This window comes from Vidua macroura, chromosome 13 (assembly GCF_024509145.1).
Source record: "Vidua macroura isolate BioBank_ID:100142 chromosome 13, ASM2450914v1, whole genome shotgun sequence".
Taxonomy (NCBI): Eukaryota; Metazoa; Chordata; class Aves; order Passeriformes; family Viduidae; genus Vidua; species Vidua macroura.
In genome coordinates, this window is record NC_071583.1 from 9,321,914 (window position 1) to 9,348,758 (window position 26,845).

Below are 26,845 nucleotides of genomic sequence, written 5' to 3' on the forward strand. Positions count from 1 at the left end.
GATGATCCCTGCCCCACAGGCGTTTGCCCCTCTGTCAGCAGCCCTTTGCCTCCTGCACACACTTTCCTGGCACATTGACCCACCGGAGTGCCTTTTGGCTTGGATCCTCCACCTGAGTGCAACAGGAATCTGTGACCTCTCATTAAGTGTGGAATTCTCATTCTTTTCTATCTCTACTTTTGAGCCCAAGACCAGAATCCCATTTGAATGACAGGAGAAAAGTTACCAGGACATCTCAGGAGTGGAGAGATGAGAGTCCTGACCACTTTTGCAGACTGACGTGTTATCAACTGAGAAGCTCATGTGAATTTCTAATGAAATGTGCTATGAAGTTAAAAATGTTGAGGGATGTACGAAGTATATTGCTGTCTATCTCCTGGAAGCTTCTGCTAATTTTTACTAAAGGAAAGACTACAAGGTATCTGGCTACCCTCCCCAATGCTAGAAGCACAGACTATTATTTCAGATATAAGGAAAGCTATGAGCCAGCGCCTGGCAACGTGGTTAATCTCCCCAGAGCGTGTTATGGACGGGGGAGATGGAAAGGGAAGTAGCTGTCAGACCTATAATTAAAAAAATGTGTTTGCATATAGAAATTTCTTTCCGTTGTCAGGAGAGATGGAAATACAAAAATCTCATTTATCATATTCCACAAACTTGCTAGACGTTCATACCAGAAGGCTCCAGCCACATCAGAAATAGGAATAGCTCTTTCTAAGTACCTAAAATAACATGTTGAGCCTTATCACCAGTGCGCACAGCACCAGCAATTCCTTTTCTAATGGCAGTGGAAGCACTGCAAATGGGTACAGGACTCTACAGTGTCTTCTGCAGGGACATCTGGGCCAACTTTTCAGTCGTGAGCAATAAAATGCTGGAAAATCATTGTTTATGATGCAGGACCATATAGGGCCTGGATGCACAGCAGGGCTCTTGGCAGCAGTGCCAGGTACTCGCCTGTACAACAGAGCTGTAGGCAGTTCAGGAGCAGAACAAGGCTTTTATTTACTTAAAAATCACAATAAACATTAACATCTCCATCGGCTTGGCACTCTGGAGGAAGATTTGCCTTCCAGCCCACGGTGGCCTTGGACAGCCCAGCCACTACCCCATCCCTGAAGTAGGAACACAGTCCAAGCTGCAACTCCTTACTCTGGTCCTAGAAAATCAACCCATCAGAGTCTTCTCATTGAGCTGGGAGGTATCAAGCTGCCTTGATTAATCCAAGCTATTTAAACCCACCCTAGTGCTGTAATGTCAAGCAAAGCAATGCAGTGAAGTCACTCCAATAAGTTTTTTATGGGTAAAAGACCAGAATTTTATTTTTTTTTTATCTAAAGTGAAAGCTTTATCAACATGGGATTTGATTAGGAAACCAGATATATACATCAAGAAAGCCATTATTTTGACACCCCTGAGCTCCGGGCTGCCTTTAATATTAAAGGCAAAAGAGAAAAAAGGGGAATGTAAATAATTCCCCTGATCTATCAATGAATTTATGTCAACCTTATTCCTCCAGTGGTTTAGTGCTTATGGAGTATCTTCAGAGCCAGGAAACAAACATTTTGACTAGTACTGAAATAGTTTTGAATTAAAGGAGGAAAAAATAGGCAAGCAAACATGCCTCTTTTACATTCCTAAACATGGATGTTATGGAACCACAAGGCAAAAAATCCAGTAAAACTATATTTGAGAATGTTTCTCTGGGAAATGTTTAGATGGTGGTTATTTTTGTCATATTTCTGATGGATGAAATTAAATCCTTCTGCATTTCTGCCAGAGGTATTTACATGAGAGACCACACAGCCTCTGTAAATAAAGCAAATGGATGCTGTGGCTGCCATGCTCACATGGGAGCAACTCTCAGTGTGCCAGGTTCCAAGCTTTCAGCTTTCTCTTCTTCCTAGTGTCCTGTGATGACCCCCTGTGCCTGGGGCTGTGCTTCCAGGTAAGGAGCAAGGGCTGGCTTGCAGAACGACTGGAGCTGATCAGCTGGGGCTGATCCTGGGTCCATGGCCACAGGGTGAGATCCAGAGACCCTCAGCCCTGAGGTGACCACAGGGACCCTCATCTCTGGGGAAGGAGCCAGGGACGCTCAGTTCCACCGTGACCCCAGGGTCCCCCATAGGACTTTGAGGTATCTCAAGCCTCAGGGTGAGGCCCAGAGGCCTCCAGCCTTGAGGTGAAATCCCAGGACCCTCAGCCCCAAACCAATCCCAGGGGCCTTCAGCCTTGAGGTGAAATCCAGGGACCTTCAGCCCTGGGATGAGGCCCAGAGACCCCCATAGGACCCCCAGGCCTCTCAAACCTCAGAGTGTGATCCAGGAACTCTGAGTTTGGGGTGACCCCAAGGACCCTCAGGCCCCGGGGTGAGACCCAGGGACTGCCCCAGGGCACCAAGGCCCTCAGGCCCCACAGGTGGGCAGGCCCAGTGGTCGGCTGCATCCCAGGCCTGTGGAGGGCCTCAGACCAGGCCTGCCCTGGGCCTGCAAGGCCGTGTCCCCCTGGGCTGTCCCCACAGCCACAGGACACAGGTGATGCTGCCCTGAGCTGGTCATCTTCTTCAATCTCCCTCCTCCCTGCAAGGCGCTGTGGCACCATGGCCGCTGCTGGTGGGGAGAGGCCGTGAGGGCCGGGGCCATGGTGCTGCTTGGGGGCTCCCTGCCAGGGTGTCAGCCCTGAGAACAACATGAACTTCAACGTCTGGAACATCAAGGAGATGCTGAGCACACCGACAGCCCTCGGGTGAGCATGGGTGGGGGAGATGGAGAGGAGATGGCATGTAAAACCAAACACTGATGATAGGTGAGGTGAAACATGCCCAGAACTGACCTCTGGCTAATTAAGGAAATCTAATGGGAATCCTTTAGCCTCCCCTGGGATCCTGTTTATGCCCCCAGCATGACAGGACTGCCATAGACCCACCATTGGTGGGAACCTAAAAATCAGCATTGGCTGGAAGCTGTACCCTTGTCCACTCAGGGTGTATTTGGGGAAGCCCTGTGAGCTGTGCTCATCTACTAGATAAGTGAAGTGTTCCTCTTGCCTGTGCAGAGGGCAGACAGAACGAATCGTGATGTGCAGTATTATTGCACATTATGTAACTCAAAAATTATTCCATGTCCTGCATTTATACACATGGCTTGTTTTTTTCCCAGCAGAAGCCAAAGAGCAACTAGAGCTCCGTACAGCTACAATCTACAGTGAAACAACAAATATTCAGATAAACATCTGGAGGGCAAATATGTAAGACAAGCTGCAATTTGTACTTCAGAGCATCCTTTGTATCACATGGCTAAAAAAGGCAGTGGGACTCATCCCCTTTTTGACTCCAGAAAAGCTAATTGAATTAATTTGGTTCTCTGACCCTCTGTTAGTTAAATAACCCACTTACATAACTAACTTGGTCAAATTCACAGTTTTAGTCATACTCTCTCTTTGGCCAGATGTTACCAAAATGATGGATGATAATGAAACCATAATAGTAATTTTGTTGCCCATTATAGAAATGCTTGTCATATAGATATTAATTAATTGAATTTTGCACAGATGCAGGGGGCAAAGGGGAGCCAATTCAGGGAAAAATCTATTTATATCTGTCACAGTTTTGTCTTTATAATTGTGTATTGCTTAACTCTATCATCTTCTTGGTACCTGTGGATTTATTTTGTTTGCTTTTTGGGAGGTTTGTTAGTTTCCAGTAAATTGTTTCTAAGTTTGAAATCCTGTGACTTTCTTTCCGGTCAGAGACTGAGGAGGGGAAGTTTAGAGAATATATTAAAAAGACTTAATATATATAAAATAAATAATTGCATTTTTATATAATATACAAGATATATTTTTAAAATACATAAATAATTCTATGAAGTTGTGCTATAAGGAATGAAATGAGTGGAAGAAGTACAGATGCCTATCTGGAAAGGGATCACTTGAATTTCTTTCTCCTTCAAAGTAGTCTATCACCTACAACATCTTTCCTTTTAACTCATTTATTAATGCAGGAAGAAAATATAGGCAAGATTTTAAAACTCCCTCCTCAGCATTTTCCACATTTTTTACAAGTGAGTTAAAAAGGGTCAAATAGGGCATAAAATGTTACTGGAAATGCAGCTGGGTTTTTAGAGGAGGTAAGAAGGGGGAGAAAATTTTCTGTGGACAATTAACTTTTTCTAAAGGAAAGAAAAGTTTCCCACAGGAGCATGTGAATGTGTGTGTGTATTTGAAACAGGGGGGGAAAGTGTTGATTACTTTTCCCTGGCTCACTTCTATTACTAGAAGCCTTTCCCACCACAGCAGGGTATGCTGTTTAATCCCCAGAAAACTCTTTCAGGGAGCTTTAAAAATGAAACATAAAATCAGCGTATAATCTAGGCAGAGTATGACTCACTCTGTGAGTTCTTTGCAAGTTTGAGTCAGGGTGTTACTTCTGAGAGCAGCTGCCACCAGGTCCCCAGGAAATGCCGAGCTCCAGTGATGCACTGCCCTCACAGACACAGCTCTGCACAAGCCTAAAAGTGCTCTGGGTTTTATTTGTTATCTGTCAGACACACAAGTGCTTCTCTGCAATCCTAACAGCCTGAGAAATAGGGTGTGCGGAACCAGAACCCCTGTTCCACCTGGTTTTATGTATGAATAGTGACATAGTAGAGGTACTAGAAATGAAGCAGAGGGAAAATTATCAGGTTGGACAATAGTATCAGGGTGCCAGTTATTTTAGAGGGTGGAAGGGGGCCACATGACTGCCGTACTGGGAAAGCTTAGGCTCAGTTGAAGTGTATTGACAAAGGACACCGTTTTTATGGATTGAAATGCCAGCCTTCATTAGAGAAAGTGCCACATTCGAGCAGTGCTGCTGCCTGCCCAGCCAGGAGGGCTGGCAGAGGGAGATCACAGAGGGTGTGAGATCAACAGCCACAAAAGCACTGGTGCTTCAATCAGCCTTTGATTGGATAAGCATCACAGGGGTGTGATGCTGAAAGTACATTTTCAGACACCATCAATACCTGCCTTGGCCAGGGGGCTCACAGGGGAAGAGACACATCTTGCCTTGGCCCTGAACTGAGCACAAGATCCCTGTTCAGACTATTTACTCTTGTAGTGCTACCATGAGAGTGGCAGTAGGGAACTGGAGTCAGTATCTCTGCAGGAGCAGCAGAAGCCGAAAAATCCACTACTGTTAATTAAAAGAAAAAAGACACTGGAATAGTAATAATAAACCTCATTAAAAATAAATTAAACTGTACACCCCAACAGGTTAAATGCTTGCCTGAGGCAGAAAAGTTATTTAGACTTGATTATATAGATTTGAAATTGAAGTTATGAGAAATCTCTTGTACCATGAGTAAAGAAGTATCTTGCTAAATGCATAAAAGCTACTCATATACTGACTTCCAAAGACATCAGAAGCAGAAAGCCTGCCAGAGAGTGTGTAAGGCCAAGAAATTATGAAAATATTAAAAAGGCATCCTAAATGGCTTCTTGAAGTTAAGGCCTACTTGGGCCACTATTCTCTATGGTTTATTTCTGCTGTTGAGAATAACTTGCAAGTTTTAAAACCTCATTTAATCCATTATCCATGAAATTCCATCCCAAATCATAAGGTCACATATTTTGAAGTTACATTAAGGTTCAAGAATAAGCAGAAAATGAAGGAGACAGCCAGGACAAAGACCAGGAGAGCAGCTGTAAAATTCCAGAGCCTCACAGGAATGAGAAACTCAGGCTCTAAGTGCAGGCTGGAATATGGCTTCAGACTAGAGAGGAGGTTGGCAAAAAAATCCCTGTCTCCAGATGCCTAACTTATAATATAGCTGGGGATGCATTATGTGGGAGCAAACAGGGCTACTCTGCAGAAATGCCAATCTCCTCTTAAGGAAAAGGCTCTGTTGTAACTGGCAACCAGCTCAGGACAAAGGGATGCCAAGGTAAGGATGTCTGGGCAGTATTGAATCACAGCTGAATGACTAATAAACAAACTCATAGAAAGCAAAAATTACCTTGAGAAATTAAGAAAAGACCAGAGGGATTTTGAACCTGAAATCTGGAAACTGGAGGCAGTGTTTGAGCTGAATAACTGAGAGGGATTTCATCGTGGTTAATGCATTAGGGACAGTGCCAGAATGTGTTTGTAGAAATTCCTTTTAGGATGTGGAGCACAAGCAGGTCATGCCATTCCAGAGGACAGGAAGCAGAAGAATAATTTTCTGCTGTGACTGTTTCCAGTGAAGAGATGGCAAATGGCTGGAGGCTGCGATAGCAGCTAAAACTCCTTTATTTTAACTCTTCCAGCTCCCCTGTACCCAAAGCCAAGGCTGATCCTTGCTCATTTGCTGAGCACATTGGCACATTGGCAGGCAGCTGATAGTGAGGATGAGAGCAGTGTAGCAGAGCTAGAGACAGTTCCTATAGATACAGGCTAAAGCCAGGAGGAAGAGCAGGTGAATGGCAGCTCCCAGAATTTATACCGGATTTGTTGTGATTCAGCCCTGGTCCCTAAATGAGGAGGAGCATATCTCTATTATGTGAGATTTTCTGGAGGGAAACCAGGAGAAGAGAGACTTTATGGCTCTGATCCTACTCAAGACACTGCTACTAGGAGAGAAAGATTTCTTTGGGGAAGAGGCTTTACTGCACTTTGAAGAAATGTGTCAAAAAGGTGTAAGTGAGCTTCACCCACAGTGCTTGAGAAGAAGAAGGATGTTGGCACAGGTTCAGTGGGGATGACAGAACCAGGGAAAATCACTTATAGCAGCACTGCAGAGAAATGTTATGTTGCATATTGTACAAGTCTCAGTTTGCTTTTTCAAATTACTCTTAAATCTTGGTGTTGGCACATTAGGACGGATCCAAACAACAGAATATGAATATCAGTTCTTACAGAAAGATTGATGAGGCCTATGGCAATTTACATTAGTTTGTCAATGTCCCTAGAACATCTACAAAATAGAAGAAGAGGGTAAATATCACATGACATGTTTGTTTTGAGGTAAGGCAGAACCTTTGAATGAAATGTGAATGTTTGCATGTGATTGTGCTAAAATACTTGGAGTGGAAATCAGAAAATTAGAAAAATGAAAGAAGCTCCTGAAAGTTCTAACTCCTCCTATAAAGGGGGAATTTCCACTGACAACAAGGAAACAGAGATTGGGAAGATCTAGCTGACCTCCCAGATATGCAGAACACTGCAGATTTTTTAGATCACACTATCACGAGAAAGGGTTGGAGCTGTCAATATTGCAATACCTTGCATTAAGTTAGGTCGGAAAATGAAGTCATTTGACCATCAGTCAGCAGAGGATGATTTACCATTTTTTGGAGCTGTCAAGAACTTGTTTTACATATCTAAAGTTGGTTTTGCTTTGGATGCATATGCTAATGCCAATACCAAAGGAATGTTATGTGCACCAACACGGATGATTTGGAGCATGGCTCATGTTAGCAGAAAGCCAGAAGTTCTCCTGAGGTAAACTCCTCACTTAGGAGGGACTGCTAAGTGGAATTGCATACCTGGGATGTTTCCTTGCTGTTTATGGGAAAGGGTTTATATTTAGGACAGAATATGCAACCCTGCATCTCAGGCATTCTGAAGGGAATGGTCAGGTGGTTAGAAGAGCTGGAGTTGCCTGATCATGGATCTGATCCCACATGTGATCATCGTTGTCTGATCTCTCTGACAGGGACAGGCCTGGGCCAAGCATGGCCAGGCTGATGGCTTGCCCAGATGGTCTTGTTAGTAAATTAATTGCCAGCAGTGTTAAGCAAGGGATAAAGAAATCCATTGCTCAGGGGAATGAGTGTATTCAAAAGAGGCATCTGTTTCACCTCCCCCTCTAATTCGCAAAAGTGCCATCATTCCTAAACCAACTGCTGAGGTAGTGGACTTAAGACAGAAAAATTGGGCTCCAGAGCAGCCAACAGCTGCCTTTGGTTGTAGTGCAGAGTAAGCCTAGGAAGTCACTTGGCTCATAAAGTCCTCTCAGTTCAATACTCCTCATAAAATCTTTGTTATAAAAATCTTGTACTTCAGGTATTAAATAACACAAAGCATCTCAGAAAACGAGCATATCATGGGGGTGTGACATTCACCAGTTGTACTGGACACTTTCAAAGGGGGTTTGTTAAGACCGTAAAGCATCTAAAGATTATAAAAACCCTTCCTCAAACTAAGAGGGAGCTTTTTTTGGCTGGAAGACAGGTGGATTTAGAAAAACTGGTGCAGGAGATGTACTATTCACATTGCAGGCAGGGTCTCTGCCTGTGTGGGGTCATGGCAGCCCATGTGCTCACATCTCCCCCACATATTGCCTGTAGATTAAGAATTTTTTTTTTTTCCCCAAAGCTTAGCTGAGATGGAAAGAAGGAGCTGTGCAAGTAAAATTGTATTCAGATTTTTTTTGTAGCAGATTTGGGGTCCAGAGAGGGATTAAGGGAGAAGGTTTGAATTCAGACAGATTTATCAGGCTTTTTGAGAATCCAGAAACCCATACCTCATCTATTTTTGCCTGCAGCTCAGTGTACTCAGTGAGCTTAAAGCCAAAAGCATTAATATGATATGTCAGTGACACTACTATATAATGGAGACTGAGCAGTTCAAGTGCTGCTGCTAAATCCTTGCCCTGTTGTGTCTATGATGTTTGGGCTCCTTGCAAAACTGGGGATTAACCAAACACGTCATAGCTAATAAATGTTGGGGTGATCATCTTTTGTTATACACATGAGTTATTCTCCTGTTCCTTCTTCTTTACTTGTATCATTTGACATAGAAGAAAAACCTTGTGTAAATGTTTCATTAATATTTTTTTTTTTTTTTTTTTTTTTTTTTTTTTTTTTTTTTTTTTTTTTTTTTTTTTTTTTTTTTTTTGTCTTTAGTTCCCAGCCCCAAAGGCAGCAACACATCTCTCCATCTTGGTAGCTCAAAAAAAGCAATATGTGAGAATATAAACCTGGCACAGCTTTTTTTTGTGTTTGGTCCTAACCTAAACACTCTGCCAGACCTTGTGGATGTGGAGCAATGGAAAAGTGATCATTTAGACTGAAAGAGGGTAGATTTAGATTGATTGTTATGAAAAAATTCTTTACTGTGAGGGTGATGAGGCACTGGCACCGGTTGCCCAGAGAAGCAGTAGGTGCCCCATCTCTGAATATGTTCAAGGCCAGAAGGGATGGCACTTTAAGTGGAAGGTGTCCCTGCACGTGGCAAGAGGGCTGGAACTAGGTGATCTTTAAGGTCCCTTCTAACCCAAACTCTTCTACAATTCTTTGTGAAAAATGAAAGAAGTCTTTTGTATGTACTTTTGCTAACAAAAAAAATTGAAGTCAGCCTCCAACACAATGAGAAGCAGTGCAGCTGTGCAGGGAAGCCCTTGTCTGAGGGAAGCTGGTCCTGTGCCACAAGCCTAGTCCATAAAGCAGGAGAGGAATATAAGAGTGTTTCTGAAGAGGAGTAGAATCAGAGCAACACAGCAGAAAATCAAGAGTATCTAGGAATGATTTATTTGAGTAATGCTCAAGGGAAAGAAGAGCACTTTTGTGTAGCATGTTAATTTGTTTGAAATACTTCCAACAATTCATATCAGTTCATCCAGCCATATGTTACCTCTATGTTTTTGTTATTTTACTGTGTCAGACTTAAGGCATCTGGAGAATAAATGCCCAAGAAATGTCAGCTATAAGTCAGAAAGGTTTATTCTCTTAGAACTGCCTTCCAATTGATCGAAGCAACACCTGAGTTACAAACAATTGTTATCCAGAGTAGCACTTCCAGCAGGCCATGTAGGGAATTTTTTTGGCTTTTTAATTGCTCCAGACTCATTCACATCCCTCTCTGCCCCATTTCAGGCCCAATAAGTTTTCCATGAGGAGCAGCACTGCCAGTGACTACTCGAGTCTGAGTGATTCTCAGCTGCTCTTTGGCTCCCAGTTCTGCCCGGACAATGTGCAGTCGGCAGCGGCACCGCTGGAGCTGGGCACACAGCCGGGACAGCAGAACTCCCAGGATGTGAGTCTCGCTCTCAGTCAGCCCTGTGCAGGCACACAGCCACCATTCAAAGTTAATGGAAAATGCTGAAATCAGGTGGTAACATTTGCAAATGTCAGTAGCTGCTGAAATCAAGTTGTTTTCTTCCTATGTATACATCCTTACTGTGACAAGACAAAGTAGCAGCCTGGTGAGATGAACGTGGTATTTATAACAGATTGCTAAAAATTATTATTGAGATAGGTATTATTTTCTTCAATCACATTTTTTAAGTTACTAAAATAATATGAAATTATTCTCAAGCTAATGTCTTTAGACCACCTACCTAGCCAACTTAGAATATTACATGTATTTTTCTTTCAAAAATAATGTATTTCACTTCCTTAGCTTTCTGCAAGGATGACAGAGCTACTCAGTGTTAGCTTCCCTGCACTGACAATGACCTTGCTGCTCTGCTGTTAAGGTAGACACTTGGATGATTTTGGATAGGGGTGAAGAGTTTCTATGCTCACAGTGTTCCTCCTACAGCTCATGCTTTCTGATGTTACCAGCCTCTACTAAAATAGTTCCTGCACAGCTAACAGAGAGAACCAGATCTGAATAAACACACCTGGAGCAAAGATTAGGGAAGAGCAGTGGTTCCAGCTTGGAGGCCCCAGGCTGTCCTTCAGTTCCAGATGATATCTGTTGTCCTATGCATTTTGCCTAGGAGCAGTTTTCATCAGACACAAAACAGGAAATTCACTTTTCATGATTAAAAAAACATTAATGGAATTTGCATTTTCTTATGTTTTAAGGAAAAGGCATTTCCATTTTGGTCACATTTGGTCCATTTTGGTTCCACACAGTGTCTGGAAATTTTGCAGAACGAAGCTTTCATATTAATATTAAATTTCTTGTTCTAAAATGTGTATTGAAGCATGTGAAAAACTCATCTACAGTCTGTCGATGTTGCTAGTTGGCAGCAAAATGATGTCATCCACCAGGCAATTCAATAAGATTTTTTTTAGATTCCTGTAGAGGGAGATTCTACTGACAACTTGAACTTTTCCACAATTCCAGGAATGCTGAAATTCATTTATAGTCTCTGTCATGAACATAGAAGGGAAAAGAACCCTGCACACCTTATAATTGTAGCAAACTGAAAATCCTCAAGATGAGAGAAAAGCCTGTGTCTGGAGGAATTTGGGCTGGGTCTCAGTTCCACAGGGAGTTGATCTAACTAGGCACATGAAATGAGGCATAATCTCACAAAATTCTTAATCTCCTCATCCAATGTAATCTGCCATGTCCAATCACTGTGAAGTCTGTCTGCACTGGATAAACAATTTGATTCTTCTAATTAATGTTCTGATTATTTTTGTACTTCAACAGTTTTCTTTTGTTTGTGTCACAGAGCGAGCCCAGTATTTTTACCAAATACCAGACAAAACCACAGTTATTTGATGAAGAAACAAGAGAAAAAGGTTCTCTTAATTTTGGTGCCGGAAGAGTGAAAAATGTCTTGGAAAATTTTGAAGTGAATAAAAACAAAATAAAGGACAAATATGACCGGTATGTAGACATCCATTGGAAATTCTTTCTCTTCTGGTGGTTATCACTCTCTGCAGCTCCTCTTCCCCTCTTACAAATCATACATGACATAGCTGCATATTTCTCCAAGAAAAGTATTTTCAGGTTTTAAATAATTTCTAATTGGAAAGAGTTGAAAGGTAAGAGAATAGTGTTTATTTGCAACTTATGTAACACATTCAGTCATAAGCCCCACTGGACAGCAAAACTCTAACCTGAATTTACCTTTGTCTTTAACTAATCAGCGTTGTTACTTTTTTCTGTATTGATTCTCTGTGAAAACCCTTATTTCTCAAACTTTTATAGGTTATGTGGGGAGTGATAAAAGGGACTCTGAGGATGGCCTTCCCATTTGGCCTAAATAAGGGGATTGCCAAACATACTTGTGTGCAGATTGCATCTCTATAAACCTGCACATATCTCTAGAATTTTATTTCCATACAAGATTTTTATGTATTGTTTTTTTGGTAACAGACAAGTGTTATTTGCTAATGTAATTTGCATCTGCTCTTTGTCAGATGCCAAGAATTACAGGTACCTCTAGGTCCTGAAGGACTTCAAGGAACAAGCCAGGAATTTGAAGCTCAAAAATGAAATATGGCAAACTCCCCAGTGCACCTATAAATAATTCTTAGCACTGTACATTTTGTAATGTAACATCCAAAGTGAAGTGTGTTTTTATTAAAAGCCTTTGATCAAATCTGGCTATGTATCTCTCTTGCCTTTTCAATGGGCACTGAATTTCTGGTAAGACAAAATTTTATTCTCTATTGCCTATTAGAAGAAGATTTTTGTAATGAAATGGGAAAGTAGTTATAAATGTTTAGGCATCACTCATAATTATTCTTTATTTTTTCTTGAAATGGATTATGCTTCTTCCTACACTCCAGACTTGTTCCCAGATTAGAAGACTGTTTTTAGAAATAACTATATTATCGTTTCAAATATAAGTGTATGATTTATCTATTTGTATCCCCCTCAAGTTTGACTAAGAAAATTAGTATCTTCCTTTCTATAAGGCTAGAGAGATTTCAAAAGCACTGCCTAATTCTCATAACTAGATTCTACCTGGCCTCTGCATATTTTTGGCTGTTGTAATTTAGATCACTCAAATGATTGACTTAAAATGACCCGAATCTTCAGAGAGGAAAAGGTTATCACTTTGCTTAGCAACCATCCGTGCATTTTGGTGCGGCAGTTTAATCATGAATATAGCCTGGTTCCTGATACACTGGCTCAACTTAAAAGGACAGATAACAGAAACCACAGGCATAATCTCAGGAGAAAAGGATTTGCAGTATTTGTTCTTCCTGGCCTGGGCTTTGTTGATGCTGAAGCTTTTCCCATGTTTTTCCCACAGTTATTTTAGTCCAAGCACAATACCGTGTATCGCAGCAACTGGCACGTCACCGCACACGCTGGGTCCTTCGGAGCAGATAACATGGTGATCACACCCCAGCAGCTAATGGACAGCTGGGCAAATGCCAACTAAAAATTTGAGAGAGAGGCCAAAAATATGAGAGTAAAACCCCCATAATGTCATGTACATGACATATATGAGCATGTGTGTATAGGTATTTTTTTCTTACGTTACATTGCAGAGTCCATGTTTTCCTTAAACAATTGAGGTGACTTCAAAGGGTTATGCCCCTGAAAGAATCATGGTTTTTGTGCTAACATTTCATACTACACTGTGCCTTGCAGTGTTTCCTGTCTCATTTTTACAGTGATCTTTTCAATTTTTGTACACTTCAGTAATTTACATTTCTGGTTCATATTTGTTGTTTTTTTTCCATTTTAGTGAAGTCCTAAGCTCCTTTATTTTCAGCATCAAAGACAGGCTTCAAGAGGTAAGTTACTTCAAATTCATAATGTAAAATGATAAGAGTTAGAAATACTACAGACTGTTCAGTGCTCACTTTCCTTTGCTATGCTGATATCTAAAATATTACATTGTGTGTCTTAAGCACTCAAATACTTTAAACCAACAACTGTAAGTTTTTTTTGCATATACCATTGCCTTTGTGGCATTAGGGTCAAGGTCTTTAGGGACTTGCCTCAGAGGCAGTGGGGAAACTTCTGGGTGGGTCTCTGGAGCAAAACAAGCTGTAGTGATAGCCTGCAAATATCAGTTCTTTTTTCTTTTTGCCTGAAGAAAGCAGTCTACTCTCAGGATTAGTCATTGTGGTCTGAAGGTGAAGGTCTCTCCTCCAACACTTCTATAATTAATTTTATTAGCTATTATTAATCCTATTTTACAGAACAGTTTCTCTTTTTTTTTGGAATCTGTTCAGATTTTTGAGCCATTTGAGCCATCCCAGATCTTCTTTGGGGTTGCAACCAACAGCTGGACAAATTGTTTCAAGTGACAGATAAACAACCATTTTCAGGCTGTTCCATTTCATGAGTTGCAGTCATTGTTCTGTGGCATCTGGGGATGTGATTTTGCAAACAAAGAAAAGGCAATGTTCTAATTTTCCCATTTACCTTTGTTTTCACAGCTGCCAGTATGCTTCGAGAAGTTTGAAGAAATATTTGATTCCAAACTCAAATCCAGTTTAGTTTGCCTAGAAACCCTTTTCAAGACATGTAAGTCCTTCCTGTGTTCCTGTTAACAGCAGAGGGCACAGTCAAACTGCCAAATGTCAGCGTGTTGTCTGGAGGCTGGGGTGAACTGGGCAAGTCATTCTGCTCACAGCTGTTCTCCCTAAGGGAGGAGAAAAAATAAGACTTATCCATGGTATGGACTTATCAGTTTTTCCATTCCTAGTCTCTCATTTTTAACTTTTCTCTGTTCTCTTGTATTTAGGTGTTGCATGGTTAGATATTGTGCTCAAACTGATAAACACACCTCTGGTTTTGTGTTTTGTCTGGAGTACAATAATTTTTAGACTATCTGGACTACTAATGGAATACACAGTAAAAATAACTTAGATATTTATATCCTGAGTATCCAGTTTCAGTTTTTAGGGCTTTCTCAGATTTTCATATGTTAGTTTGAAGTCTTCCATTACCCCTCTGTGCTTGAAGTGATTAAGTTTTGGATGTAAACAAAACTAGGACTGCTCATTTCTTAAATGAGAAGCACATAGTGAAGCACATTATTGCCATGATAAAAGGGTGACCTCCAGAAAAGCTAATAATATAAAATACTTTTGAACAACTCTGTCTCTCAAGTGGCTAATCACAGAAATCTTTACTGAGGGAAAATGCTTCAATAAATTGTTCCTAGTTTAGCTTAGATCTGAGCCTTTGAGAGTACATTAATTTTTAATGCTGGTGTGATGCTTTATCAACACTCTGGCAGGACTCCTCAGAGCTTGCTCTGCTCTGTGCAAGAACAAGAGGCCATTTTCAATATACACAAGAAATGTGAAGTGAGTTGTATCTTGTGAGATGAAGGCAGCAGACCTTCACAAAAGCACAATGGTATTCACTGTGTGGCAAAATGTGGCTTCCACAAAGCACATCTCTGACAGATAGCTTTTAAATCAACAGAGGCCTCTCAAGCCAAAAGAGTGGAGTCTGATTCATTATGCTGGAGGCCATGAAAGGCTGTACATTTGAAATACCAATCTCATTGTACTAAGAACATTCCCTTGCTGTACTTGGCAAGTGCTCTTGGTGGGACCCTAATGTAAACAAAAATCTGTCTGCTTTGGCCAGCACAGCAAATTTCCTCTTACACATTTTCCCATCTCCTAATTACTTCAGTGCCTCAACTTGTCCACTCTGCAGCAGGACTTTGCCTAATTTCGCATACCTCGTGAACAGAAATTGTTGTCATGGCACTGAAAATCAAATATATTGTTCATGGCTCCCCCTCTTCATTCCATACCATTTACTCAGTTGTCCTGTTTCCTCTCCATATCCATTTTCAATGAATGTGCCTTGAATTAAATGAGAAACCTCCCAGAGGTGCATGCTGCTAGATTTTCAAAGCAATTGAAAAGAAAAATTGGCACATTCTGTAATGCATCATGCTGCAGAATGTTGAATATATAATGAAAATCATCACATGCTGCACAATGTTGTTCTTTTTATATTTCTGGGAGGTTCATCTGTCACTGGTTAATTGCAGATAAACACTGTCATTTGACTGATATCACAGTGATGGATAATTAAGTTCCCACTAAAATAGATACCTACGCTAGTGCCTTGAAAAGAGGCAGTTCCCTTGAAAAATTGGTATAAAATTCCAAAACTCAGGTGAAAGAGCTAAATTCAGAGCTAATAAAGTTCTGAATGCCAGTGAGTGATGATACAGTACCTTGAGATGTGAGTGACATGGCAGAGATACGTTAAATCAGTGGCAGTGAAGGATTTCACAGGTAGGAGGGGGAATGCAGAAGATGAAGAGAACTAGTGCACCAGAACATTCCAACAGCTCTGAAAAGCAAAGGAAGGTGGAACTTGAAATCAAGTCTGTCTTCATTAAAAGCTTATAAGGAGTATCACGGGTTGCATTTTTAGCAGTGGGTAGCAAGCACATTTGGCATAGTCTGCATAGCCACCAGACAAGAGCAAAACAGAAAATATTTTTCAAAATGTATTTCCAAAGCATTTCCAAGTGCTGTTGGTCTGGCATGGTCTTGCAGGAAGATTTTTTAAAATGTTCTCTTTTGAGTGTTTGTCCATATGTGCTTGCACACAGTGGATAGAGCTGTGTCTGGCACTGGAGATGATACAAGGTTTGGCTGAGCATCTTCCACAGAGGCACAGGTGCTCTGTGCCTTGCTCACATCTCAGTGTGGAGTGCACAGGGAAGTAAAGAGGCAGACAGACCCTGTGGCCTTAGTTCTTCCACCTTATATACATACAGTTTCTCTGGTTGACTTACCTACTCATTATTTTCTCTTTCCTTCTGATTTCCACTCCTGTAGCTTGTTTCTTTTCATATTTTTCACATTTTAATTTTCATACCCACACTTCTATCAAAGCCTTCTATTTTTTTATACAAATGTCAATTTTCACCACTCAGCCCTCTCTGTGCTGCTTTGCTGTTCTGGTATCTGGTAGTTCCAGCTGTGACAACTCAGAACAGCTGAATCCTCCACAACACCTTGTCTGCAGTGCACACGAGCAGCATCCTCCCAGCCTGCATGCCACAGGCAATCCTCTGACACAGCCATCAAGGGTGACAAAGTAACATGCAATATGTCACTTATAGAGGTATGAGGCAATGCAGTTCTCTGACAAGATGCAGGGCCTGGTGAGCAGTTTTCAAACATGACTTGCTGTCAGACTCTCCAGGCCCAGCAGCTGCTGGCAAAGTTTCCAGGGCACACGGCAGTGTTTAAAATGGTGAGATTTGAGCTTGTTCACCCTGAACAGTATGGTCCAGACTGGGACACCCAGTTCAGACTCTCTTATGTCCTGTATGGATTGAAAAGTCAAAAAGTTTGAAACCGATTTAAAAAATGCTTTTTTCCATGTAGCTGCTAACTAGCCATGCAGAGACTGACAGAGCTGTTGAGGGACTTAACCAGACTCCCAAACACCTCAGTATGAATGGTGAGAGAAAGTGTGGATGTTCCAGTAGATACTGGAACCCCTCATTGTCACAATTCAGGGCTTGGAGCATTGTGTGCTGTAGCACAGGTTGAGATCAGGGGCAGCTCATCCCACAGTCCCCAATGCAGATGCTATCTGATATCTTGTGGAACAGGACTCAGGCTAAGCAGCACAAACCTGCCAGCTGTTTGCTTGGAGTATATCTGAGCAGGATGCAGCCATGTCAGCCCAGCTGTCTTACCCTCTGGCACAGCTCCGTGGCTGCCCAGGGAGAGCATGCAGCACTCTGCTGAGCTCCAGAGCTGTCTTCCATGCCCGTGTCTCACCAGGTTTATAGGACCTCCAATTTCCCCTACTGAATCTGGTCCTGGGGAAACCAACCTTCTTCCAAAGTGTTATTTAAAGTGTCTGTGCTGTTAGTGCCAATCTCAGGATGAGCTGCATAGATGATGATAGAGAGACATCAGAAGCAGTTGCTGTTTAATATTCCTAGGCTGGGAGGCTGGTGCTCCCTCTCTTGACTGCTCAGGCTGTGAGTTTTCAGCTGCTGGGAGTGCAGCTGCACCCGGGTACAGGCTGATTTGCAGGGAACTCTCTGCAGCACAGGGTGGCAGCCCTACCCTGAGGTCCTTCAGCCTTTTATCTCACGCCAGATTTAATATTCCAAATGTTATTATTGTAAACAGTAGCATCTGAAGACAAAGGTACAGCAAATCAAAACACAGCAATGTTTCAGATTGTAAAAAACTACTTTGTTTAAATTACCTCAGGAGAGGCACAAGTCTGTGCATAAGTCACTCATTAACTGAGTAAAGATTTCCTGTCTGTGATCAAGTTATTCAATAACTATCTGCTGCAGGGTTTATTTGAAGAAAACCTCTGAAGCAGCCCTTCTTGATCATATTCAAAGAAAAGAGATGTAACAGGGTCCTTGATCTGATCTAATTTGGCTGTCTCAAGGCCTATTTTTTTGGTAAGCCTTCATTAACACTTATTTTTACCTTGTTTATTAGTGTTTGACAAGTCTGAACACTTCTCTGGGTATGGAAGCAGGGAGGGAAGGAGAGTGCCCTTCCTCTGTACTGAGGGTTTTTTCTGCAGAATACTCCTACACGTATAAATGAAACACTTTCAAAAGGCTGGCTGCTGGTTGCTTGCCGGCAGCATGCTGTGCTGAGTCAAATGTATGTGCAGATCACAAGCCCAGTGGATGCAGGACTATTTTTAGACTGAGGATACTATGTTGAAGAAGAATAGATAGATTAGGGAAACCAGAAAGTTTTAAAAATAATTCTGAGCTAAAATTAAACATATGGGGAAGAGTAGCAAGGGAAGGTAAACTTGCAGATGCGGCCTTTCCTGTATCTTCACTATGTAGACATGGAAGGTGATAAAGTGACATGAAAGGAGTTTCTTCCTTTAGTCACTGCTGCTTTCCTTCTCTTTGTAGGTTGGCAGTCTCCCCAAAAACCTGCTCTCAGATTGCAGGTAGTCTTTGTTTCTAACCAGGGAGATTAAATGTCTTACAGGCCCACTCAAACATTCACTCCCCCGTTACAAACCCATTCTACAAATTATAGATTTACACGTTTCTAAAAGAGTCTAAATCTGTCAGAGCAAAACACTAAAAGATTAAAAACTGCAACCAAATTGTCTGCAACACCATATTGTTTGAAATACGTGCAGATAATCCTCAGAAATCAGCCAAGCTCCTACAGAGAACAAGGCAAAACCATGTGGTGATGTGCATCCTGAAATAATGGAGAAATCCCCCTCGAGCTCAAGTCTGGGAGGTGGTTTTAATTCAATGTGTGTGAGAATGATGCATGGATAAGGCAGCTGCGGGGTTCCATCTCCCAAATGACAGCTGTGTGCACTGTGCCCAAGCAGGCTCCTTTGGAGGAGGCAAAGCTAAAAACCCAGCAGGACACAGGGGATTCCTGGTGCCAGGAGGTGCCATTCCCTGTGTTCATCCCTGACCAGCACCTCCAGCCCTGTGCCACCCCGCGCCTCTGCTTTGCATGGCTGAATGAGACAAACACTTTCAATCTCCTTTCGTAAGAGGAGATTACCATGTAAGCACTTAATTAACTTGTAGCTTTTCTCTGCCCATGTCTAGTTCAGTCTCTTTCTTTCCTTGCACATAGACAGCTGGGAAGGTGTGTGGGCTTCCAGACATCCTGGAGTGCATAGCAGTTCTGTCAGCCAGAGCTGGTGCACTGCCACACACCCCACTGCCCCATCTCACCTGAGCCTCTGGTGCTGGCATTTGCATCCTTGTGTCACTTGCTAATTAAGTGAATGCCCTTTGGCTTTTGCACCCAGGTGACTATAGCAGATTTTAAGCCTGTTTGGCTCATGAGTACCTTGATGAGTACCTGTCAGAGCTGCCTTGTCTCCATATGCCACTCAGCTCAAGATCTGATATTTTCCCTTTAGTTGAGGCTTATCTTTTAAGTTTCTCCTTATTTTTTTCTCAATTTTTCTTTTTTTATATTACATAACAACTTTGAGCGAAAATCTTTGTTTGAATCTACAGAAAGGCCCCTGTGTTGTCTTTGACAAAGAAGTCACCAAGTCACCTGCCTTGTCTTATGAGTTAAATCACAATCCACCTTTCATAAAATCTTGTTCTTATTCTATTTCCGTTCATGTCTTTGAGTACTTTTCTCCTCAAAGTCTGTTCTAAAACCTTGCACCATGTGAGAACAAATTACTAAGCCCATAATTGCTCACATTTTTTCCTTTCTTCCTTCTCAAAATTTTAAAACATCCTTGTTTTTTCACACAAGCAAAGCCTATACAATCACTTTCTGCCTGCCACTCCTTAATAGTTTTTAGCTCTTTAACCAATTCCATCTACAGTTTGACAGAAGGGCACAGCTCACTGAGATAATTAAGTCCCTGGAAGCTTAATGAAAAGAGCTGAGCAGGAGGAGAAGGGATCCCCAGTGCCCTGCAGCTCTGCAGCCTTTGAGCACAGCACTGTAGGGCAAGAGGTGCTCAGCGAGGAGCTGAGATAAACGCTGGTGAGCAGGAACAGCTTCAGCTCCTCTGACACCAAAGTCAATCAAATATCTTGGATCTGTAGCAAAAGAAGATTAATTAATTGCAGAGCTCTTGTAGCAGCTTGTTGAAATTATTCTGATTTTTCTCAGGTATGCAGTGCTCCAGCACTCCAGGGTTTCAGTTATCCTGGCTCCAGCACTCCAGGGTTTCAGTTATCCTGGCCCATTGGTTTGGCAGTGCTTTACCTTAGCAAGAGTGCTTTGGATCCTGTTTTATGTCAACCAGCCAACATTCCACACCATCCGTACACACCTTCCTGCACCCTTCACAGAAAAGACCAGACATGTTTAGCTCTTTCTCTCTGCTCTTTCTCAGCTCTTTCTCTCTGTCCTAATTTACAATTTTAAAGTAGACTTCCACAAGACTGCTAAAGATCTTTCATCTCCACACACAATGCAAACTGTGTTCCCATCCTGTAGTGTATTAGGCACAGCAGTGGTTCCTATAAGAGTAATTGAAGCTGTATGGGGGAGTTATATTCTTATCCAATCATATAACACAAATCCCTGGGGTTTTATCAGTTTTTCAACAAGACTGACTGAAGCCAAGAGCAACTTGCTCCAATTTAAAACCCTTCCAGGGAGCCTGTGCCTCCACAGGCCTCTGTTGGGGCCCCCACTACTAAGTGCTGGGCACAGCTGCCTGGTTCAGGTGGTTTCTGACCCCATCTCTTCCCATGACCAGCAAATGGAAATACCAATTTTTTATACACTCCTTCATAATTTCCCTCTATTCCTTCCAGCAGTTTTCCTTTAGTTTTCAGCCTCCTGTGCATTTTTGACACAGTTTCTCTGGTTGCACTTAGCCTTTAACCTCTTACACCTCCATCGTGTTCAAGCTCCATTTACCATCACCTGGTTGCATGAGAGTGTTGTTTATACAGGGGTGGATCAGCTATATTGGGGTCCTCCTGCCTTGGCCATGCCTGTTGTGCACCTGGCAGACAACCAAGCCTCAGCTTTCCCTGCATTCAGCCTACCAAATTCTGCAGCTTTGCACAGCCTCTCTTCTCCAGCTGCCACATTAACAGAGGGCAGTAAATGAGATTTGGCCTATGTGCAGCATCTTATAAATTTCAAGTGCCTTGCATTAAAAATCCACCCCATTGTTCATTGCTTGGGGTTTGAGCAGATCACAGCAGGAGAATCATGAGGTTATTCATGCCAAGCCATGCAGGAAGAAACAATAGTACTGATAGTACTTTATCCACATTTACAAATGAAAGACCAAATGTGGTTTTTATTGATTTCCCCATTTAGTGGAAGATGCTCTTCAAAGTCACTGTAGCTTGGTGATGAAAGCTTTGACAGAAAAAAGCCAAATGGAGCAGGCACTGCTGGAGATGGAGAGGAGACTTGCAGCCGTAAGTGAAGAAATTAATCTTTTATTCTGAATCCTCATTCTGAATTTCTCCTGCTTCTTCAAAATACCGACTGAATATTAAATTGCCTTCGAATTTTGGATTATAAAGCAGACTGCTCCTGTTATAATGAAAGGGGAAAGACATATTAAAAAGTTAATTCTAGGCTAGATACTGACAGCGGCTCACCCAAGTGCTGGCTAACAGTGCTGTAAGCTTTGATGAAGCCCTGGTCAGTAAGAGAAGAAGCCAACAGTGCCTTGTTGTGGCAGGCTGTGATGGAGCACTCACTGCTTCCTCACCTGACACATGCCTTTGCTGGAGACATGATGCAGTGCATGCCTGTGAGGGGAGAGCACCCCGCAGAAGTGCAGCACCTTGTCCCTTCAGCCAGGTGTGTCACAGGGAGAGGAAAAAAGATGTGAAAAGTAAACAAGTGGATGTGAGTGACACAAGAATGAACTCAAAGATCTCCTGATCAGGGCTGGTTTCTCCAAAGGCCCTGCTGCAGGAATTGCTTTTGGCAAGGATGTGTCACACCAGCATGTGAGAAGGCAGTGCTCCTAGGAGAGGGGGGACACAGTGGCTTAGGGGATGCTCCAGTCCCAAACCTCTCACCTTTGTGGGACAGTTTGAGGATATCTACTACACAAGAAGATACAAATTGATAATCTTTGGGTCAATACCAAACTGACACATGGTACCTAAAACTTCCTTACTATTGTGCCTTTTGGTGTGTTTTTTACTGCTTCTGCTCTGCTTTCTGCTTCTCCAGAAAGATGTGGAGATTTTGGATATGAAATCCAGTATGCAGCTGCTGAAGGAGGGTCTGGAATCACTGCCAGCCCAGCTGAATGACCAGTTCCTGAAAGCATGTAAAGAACTTGGCTTCCTGAAGCCATGTAATACCTCAGCTGAACAGCACACGCTTTTGTCTAGTGCCAGCCTGCCCCCTCACACAACAGATAAGTCTTTCCAGACCTCCCCTGGGCTGTGCCAACACTGTGTCCTGACTGAGGAGCACCTGCACAGGTCATGCTGTGCAGGCAGGGGAGTTTGCAGCTGTTCAGGCTGGTCTCATTTCCCCTGTGTGACAGTGGGGCAGCAACACAGAGGCTCCCCTGGAAGGAACCAGGTCACTGGAGATGGCACATCTAAGGGTGACCTAAACTCAGCCTCAGGAGACAAAGCCAGCCCCATTGCTCCAGCAGCCTGTGGCAGAGCAAACACCTTTTTACAGGAGGTGAAATGCAGCTCGGAGACACAGAGCTGTGCTGCTCATCCTTGCATGTGCTGGGCTGGCAGACACTTTTTGGGGAGTAGTCAGAAGAAACACTGTCCTGTACCACTAGAAGTGCCTCTACCAACCCCACTGAGAAAGGCATTCAGGAGAGGCACTCAAGGGTTTAAACCCCTGACACCATCACAGCAGCAGCAGCCTCAAGTTTGCCACCATTCTGCACAGAAAGCTACACCTGGGCAAAGACACAGCAACTGGTCCACAGACCATGAGGTGGAGAAGGCAGCTGTAGGGAACAAAACAAAACTGAGTCCAGGAAGGATGCCCTGGAAAAAAGCAATAAGGAGAAAGACAACATACTCCACTAAAGGGAAAGGCGAACACTCTGGATATGCTGACAGTGGGCTGAAGCAGCAGAAGGCAAATGGGATTATTGACTTGGAAAGCTCCAGAAAAAATTCCCTTTGCAGCTACTTGGTTGATCTGAATTCAGAAAATTCTGACACGGTCTTTGCAGCTCCCCATCAGCAGATCCTCAGCAGTGCTCAGCTGGGGCTTACAAAGAATTTCCCACCAGTGCCACACTCTGATAAAAGCCTGCAACAGCTTGCAAGCAGAAGAAAGAGAAGTCTTGAAATTAAAAAAACAATGAATGTTTCCAGTGTAAAAAGGTATCTCTTGGATTCCTCTCCTGAGGAGGATGTACTTTCCCTGTGTAGCACAACAGGTGTAAAGCAAATGAGCTACTTCAGCCTCCAAAGCCCCTCAAGCTCCAAGAAACCACATCCTGTCAATCCGCTGGCTCAGCAGAAAACAGCCTGTTGCTCTTTACTGTTAGATTGTGATTCTTCTGATTGAAGGGGTTTGTTTCATGCTCGGAGCCCTTAGTGCAGGATGACCATTTCAGTTGCAGTTTATTCTTCTATGTGTGTTACCTGCATAGTCAGAGGCAAGACTCAGGCCTGGATGCTTGAAAGTGCTATTGCCCAGTTGGAGACATTGTAAGGGACTACATGGGGTCTAAGCAGGGCTCTCCCCTGGCTTGGAAAGCTGAAGGGATGTGTATTGCTTTACTTCCCCTCTCCCAGCAGAGATGCCATGGGCTTGAGTTACCATAGCATTTACACAGCAGCGAAGTAGAGGGCTGGCAGAGCATACTGTCAGCTCAGTCAGATTTGGCACTGAGATCTACTGGAAACTCCTCAGCTAGATTGATACAGTGCTATCTCTGTGGCCCGAGGCTTCACTCTGTTTCTCACTCGTGGTATCTCTGTTGGTTCGTTATGTAAAAGTTCAGGTTTTTAGTAGAGTAGTATTGTTCTGGTTGATTTCGATCAGGTTCAGATTTGTCTCAGGAGTTGTTTGTGAACTTTGGGCAGGAAGAGGTTTAACTGAGGAAAACCAAACCCCAGTGTCTCAGGTTTGTCCAGTATTGTATCTCTTCTCCTTACAGGCTGAAATTCCTCAGTTTCAGAGATTCCAGGAAGTTATTTTGTTTCTACTTTATTTGTCTTTTGTATCTCTTGGCTGATTAAGGAATTCTCCAACATACCCATTTTCAAAGGCAGTAGTTCTTGGAAACCAAAGATACGACAGGCAGATCCAGCAGATGAGATGTCTGGACAGTCCCAATTCCCACAGAGCAACTCTCTTCAGGGTACTCGGCTGTGACTGTGGGCAGCTCCCACTGCTTTGGGCATTCGTGTCACGTTTGACTTTTGATCTGAAATGTTACCAGCAAAAGAAACATTTTCGTGTTGACAAAACCAGATTGCCACAAAGTCAAATTATCCAGCTTTGCTATCCCAAGGTAAATGGCTGTGATCCCTTTCTTCTGGCTTTAATAAACTCATCTTCACCAGAGCCCAGTGTATCTAATTTTGTTTGTTTGTTTGTTTTTTGTTTTTGATTGTTTGTTTGTTTTCTTTTTTTGTTTGGGTTTTTTTGGTTTTTTTTTGGGAGAGGCAGAGTCCCATTCCAACAGGAGAACAGGCAGCTGTTCTTCAGCTGTTTAACTCCCCTCGATCATGGAATTGGAAGGATTCTTTTTTTTAGCTCCTCTCTGGTGTTTAAAGACGGAAACCTTCACTCTTCCAGCTTAAAATTGGTCCAGTGATGTTAATTAACAAAGAGAATGGGGGGGTGGTGGTCAGATATGGGGAGCCCCCAGAGCCTTGGGACCCCCCTGTTAGCACAGGGAATTGGTGATGCTGCCAGCAGGAGTGGCCGTTTGTTTCACATTGCCCTTGTGTACCCGCCTCCCCAGCAGCCCCAGCACGGCCTTCGCTGGGCAAAACCTGTTTGGTGGGCTTGCCACTCCGTGCACTTTGGGATTGGCAAGGACTGATGCAGGTCTCTGTGCAGCCCCTGGTGTGGATGCAGGGAGCTCGACAGCACAAGGCTGAGCTTGGAGGGACCTCTGGAGGTGTCTGCTGTAAGCCCCTGTGCAGAGGCAGAGCAGGGACTGGCTCTTTGGCCGAGATCATGCCAAAGTATCAGTGCTGTGGGGTGCAACGCAGGGCTGCCCTGGGGACCCTGCAGCTCCTTGCCACACACACACACTGACTGGAACACAGTGCAAAACAAAATCCCTGGAGATGGAGGTGTAACAGCAGGAGCAGCCAGCAATGCCTCCCCTTGCATAGGACAACCTCCCTGGTGAATGGGATGAAGCCCCAGAGTGCCACCCTGGCCCCCACAGTCCCCCTGCTTATTCCCACTCAGGGTCTCCTCCAGGGTTTTAGCTGCCAACAAGAGCATTTGTCCCAGTATGGCTGTGACAATGGCAGCTCCTCTCCCAGCCTTGCTGGACAAAAACTGGAAGTGTGTGTGCTCCATGGTAGCAGATTTCCAAAATAATATAAATAATCTACTTGCACCCTGGTGGAGCTGGTCCTGCCTCCCAGCCTGTACTCCCAGCTCACTGTCACTGGCTCCTTGCTGGATCAGCCATGCCCCAGGTATGCATGGTTTCTCCTGGCCTTTGCGTCCACGGAGCTGCCAGTACCGGTGTTTGTAGAGGTCTTGTCTCACCCTTCAACCAGGGAAGGTGCCAGGGTGTTTCCTCCTGCAGCACAGCCAAGAAGAACTGTGGAGGGCACAGGGCAGAACCATAAAATACACACAATGGTCAGAAAAAAAAAGCGGTGCGTGGGCTGTGTTCCTTTGGGTTCCAGTCTGTCTGAGGGCATTTAATTGAGGCCATTTTCTCTGAAACTCTGAAACTGGAGTTTCGGAGCTTTCTTGGGGGAGAATCCAGGAGGAAGAGAACAGTGATCAAAAGCCTGTGACACCCAGGTGGCCATAGGCACAGGAGTTGAGAGAACTGGTTGCATCCTCCAGCCAGCATCCCAGCTGTGCAGGCAGCAGGCACGTGGCTGCTGCAGCAGCACAGAGCAGGGGGCTCAGCTTTTCATCTGCCAGTGAGTCACTTGGCTGAGGAGGAAACCTCTGACAGCACCGAGGATGTGGAGGTGGCTGCAGTGCCCCTGCCTTGTGCTAAAGGTGCCCCAATGACTGTGGTATATAGGGCACAGCCAGCTCCCTGCCCACAGCCCCACTGCACACTCAGCACTGCAGCTGCACCTTCCTCAGGATGAGACCATCCAGCTGCGGTGGTGCCCAGTGCTGGCAGTGCATGGTGCAGTGCAGGATCACCTGCACTCTCCCCCTGTGCGGCCTCCCCAGCACTAATCCCCAGACTAGCTGCCTGCCCTGCTTCCTTCTGGGGCCCAGTGTGCCAGCATTGCCCAAATTCCTGGACCCTGCGCTCAGCTGGCTGCTGCAGCCTCCTGACCCCACAGGGATCAGAAATGCCACCAGTGCTAGTGGTGAACACAGTGCCCCGGGAATGGAGAGGTGGCAGGGAGCAGGAGTGGGGCACTGTGTGCTACTGCCAGCACACAGGTGCTGTCATGGGGACCTGAGGTGCCACATGTACCTGCTGGCCTGGCGAGAGAAGAGCGATGGTGATGACAGGACTTTGCCAAGGCTTTGGCAGCTCAAGCACTGCTGAGGTGCAGGCAGGGAGGAGCTGGAGTGCAGGTGTCACCATGCAGGATGGAATCCTTGAGCTAATGTGACTTTTAGACCTTGTGGCCGTACCATTGCCAGC

At 43.7% G+C, this 26,845-nt stretch overlaps 1 protein-coding gene across 3 annotated transcripts; it reads left to right on the forward strand.

Annotated features, from left to right (window-relative positions):
- Window positions 1–1,177: 1,177 nt before the first annotated feature.
- IHO1 (interactor of HORMAD1 1) lies at window positions 1,178–24,594 on the forward strand. Of its 3 annotated transcripts, XM_053989731.1 has the most exons (8): window positions 1,178–1,948; window positions 3,162–3,246; window positions 9,838–9,997; window positions 11,373–11,530; window positions 13,350–13,398; window positions 14,050–14,137; window positions 21,391–21,494; window positions 22,267–24,594. In XM_053989731.1, coding segments are annotated over exons 2-8 (1,884 nt in total). In that variant the 5' UTR covers window positions 1,178–1,948; window positions 3,162–3,244; the 3' UTR covers window positions 23,590–24,594. The 3 variants fall into 3 exon arrangements, with proteins under 3 accessions (XP_053845706.1, XP_053845705.1, XP_053845704.1); XM_053989730.1 differs by lacking the exon at window positions 3,162–3,246; XM_053989729.1 differs by lacking the exons at window positions 1,178–1,948; window positions 3,162–3,246 and adding an exon at window positions 1,960–2,745.
- The last annotated feature ends 2,251 nt before the right edge of the window (window positions 24,595–26,845 follow it).

Bases quoted from the DNA above. Each gene is read 5' to 3' on its own strand.
- IHO1 (XM_053989729.1), top strand. From the start codon at position 2,690: ATGAACTTCAACGTCTGGAACATCAAGGAGATGCTGAGCACACCGACA. The intron at 13,399-14,049 runs GTAAGTTACTTC...TTGTTTTCACAG, and splicing joins TCAAAGACAGGCTTCAAGAG to CTGCCAGTATGCTTCGAGAA. The intron at 21,495-22,266 runs GTAAGTGAAGAA...CTGCTTCTCCAG, and splicing joins TGGAGAGGAGACTTGCAGCC to AAAGATGTGGAGATTTTGGA.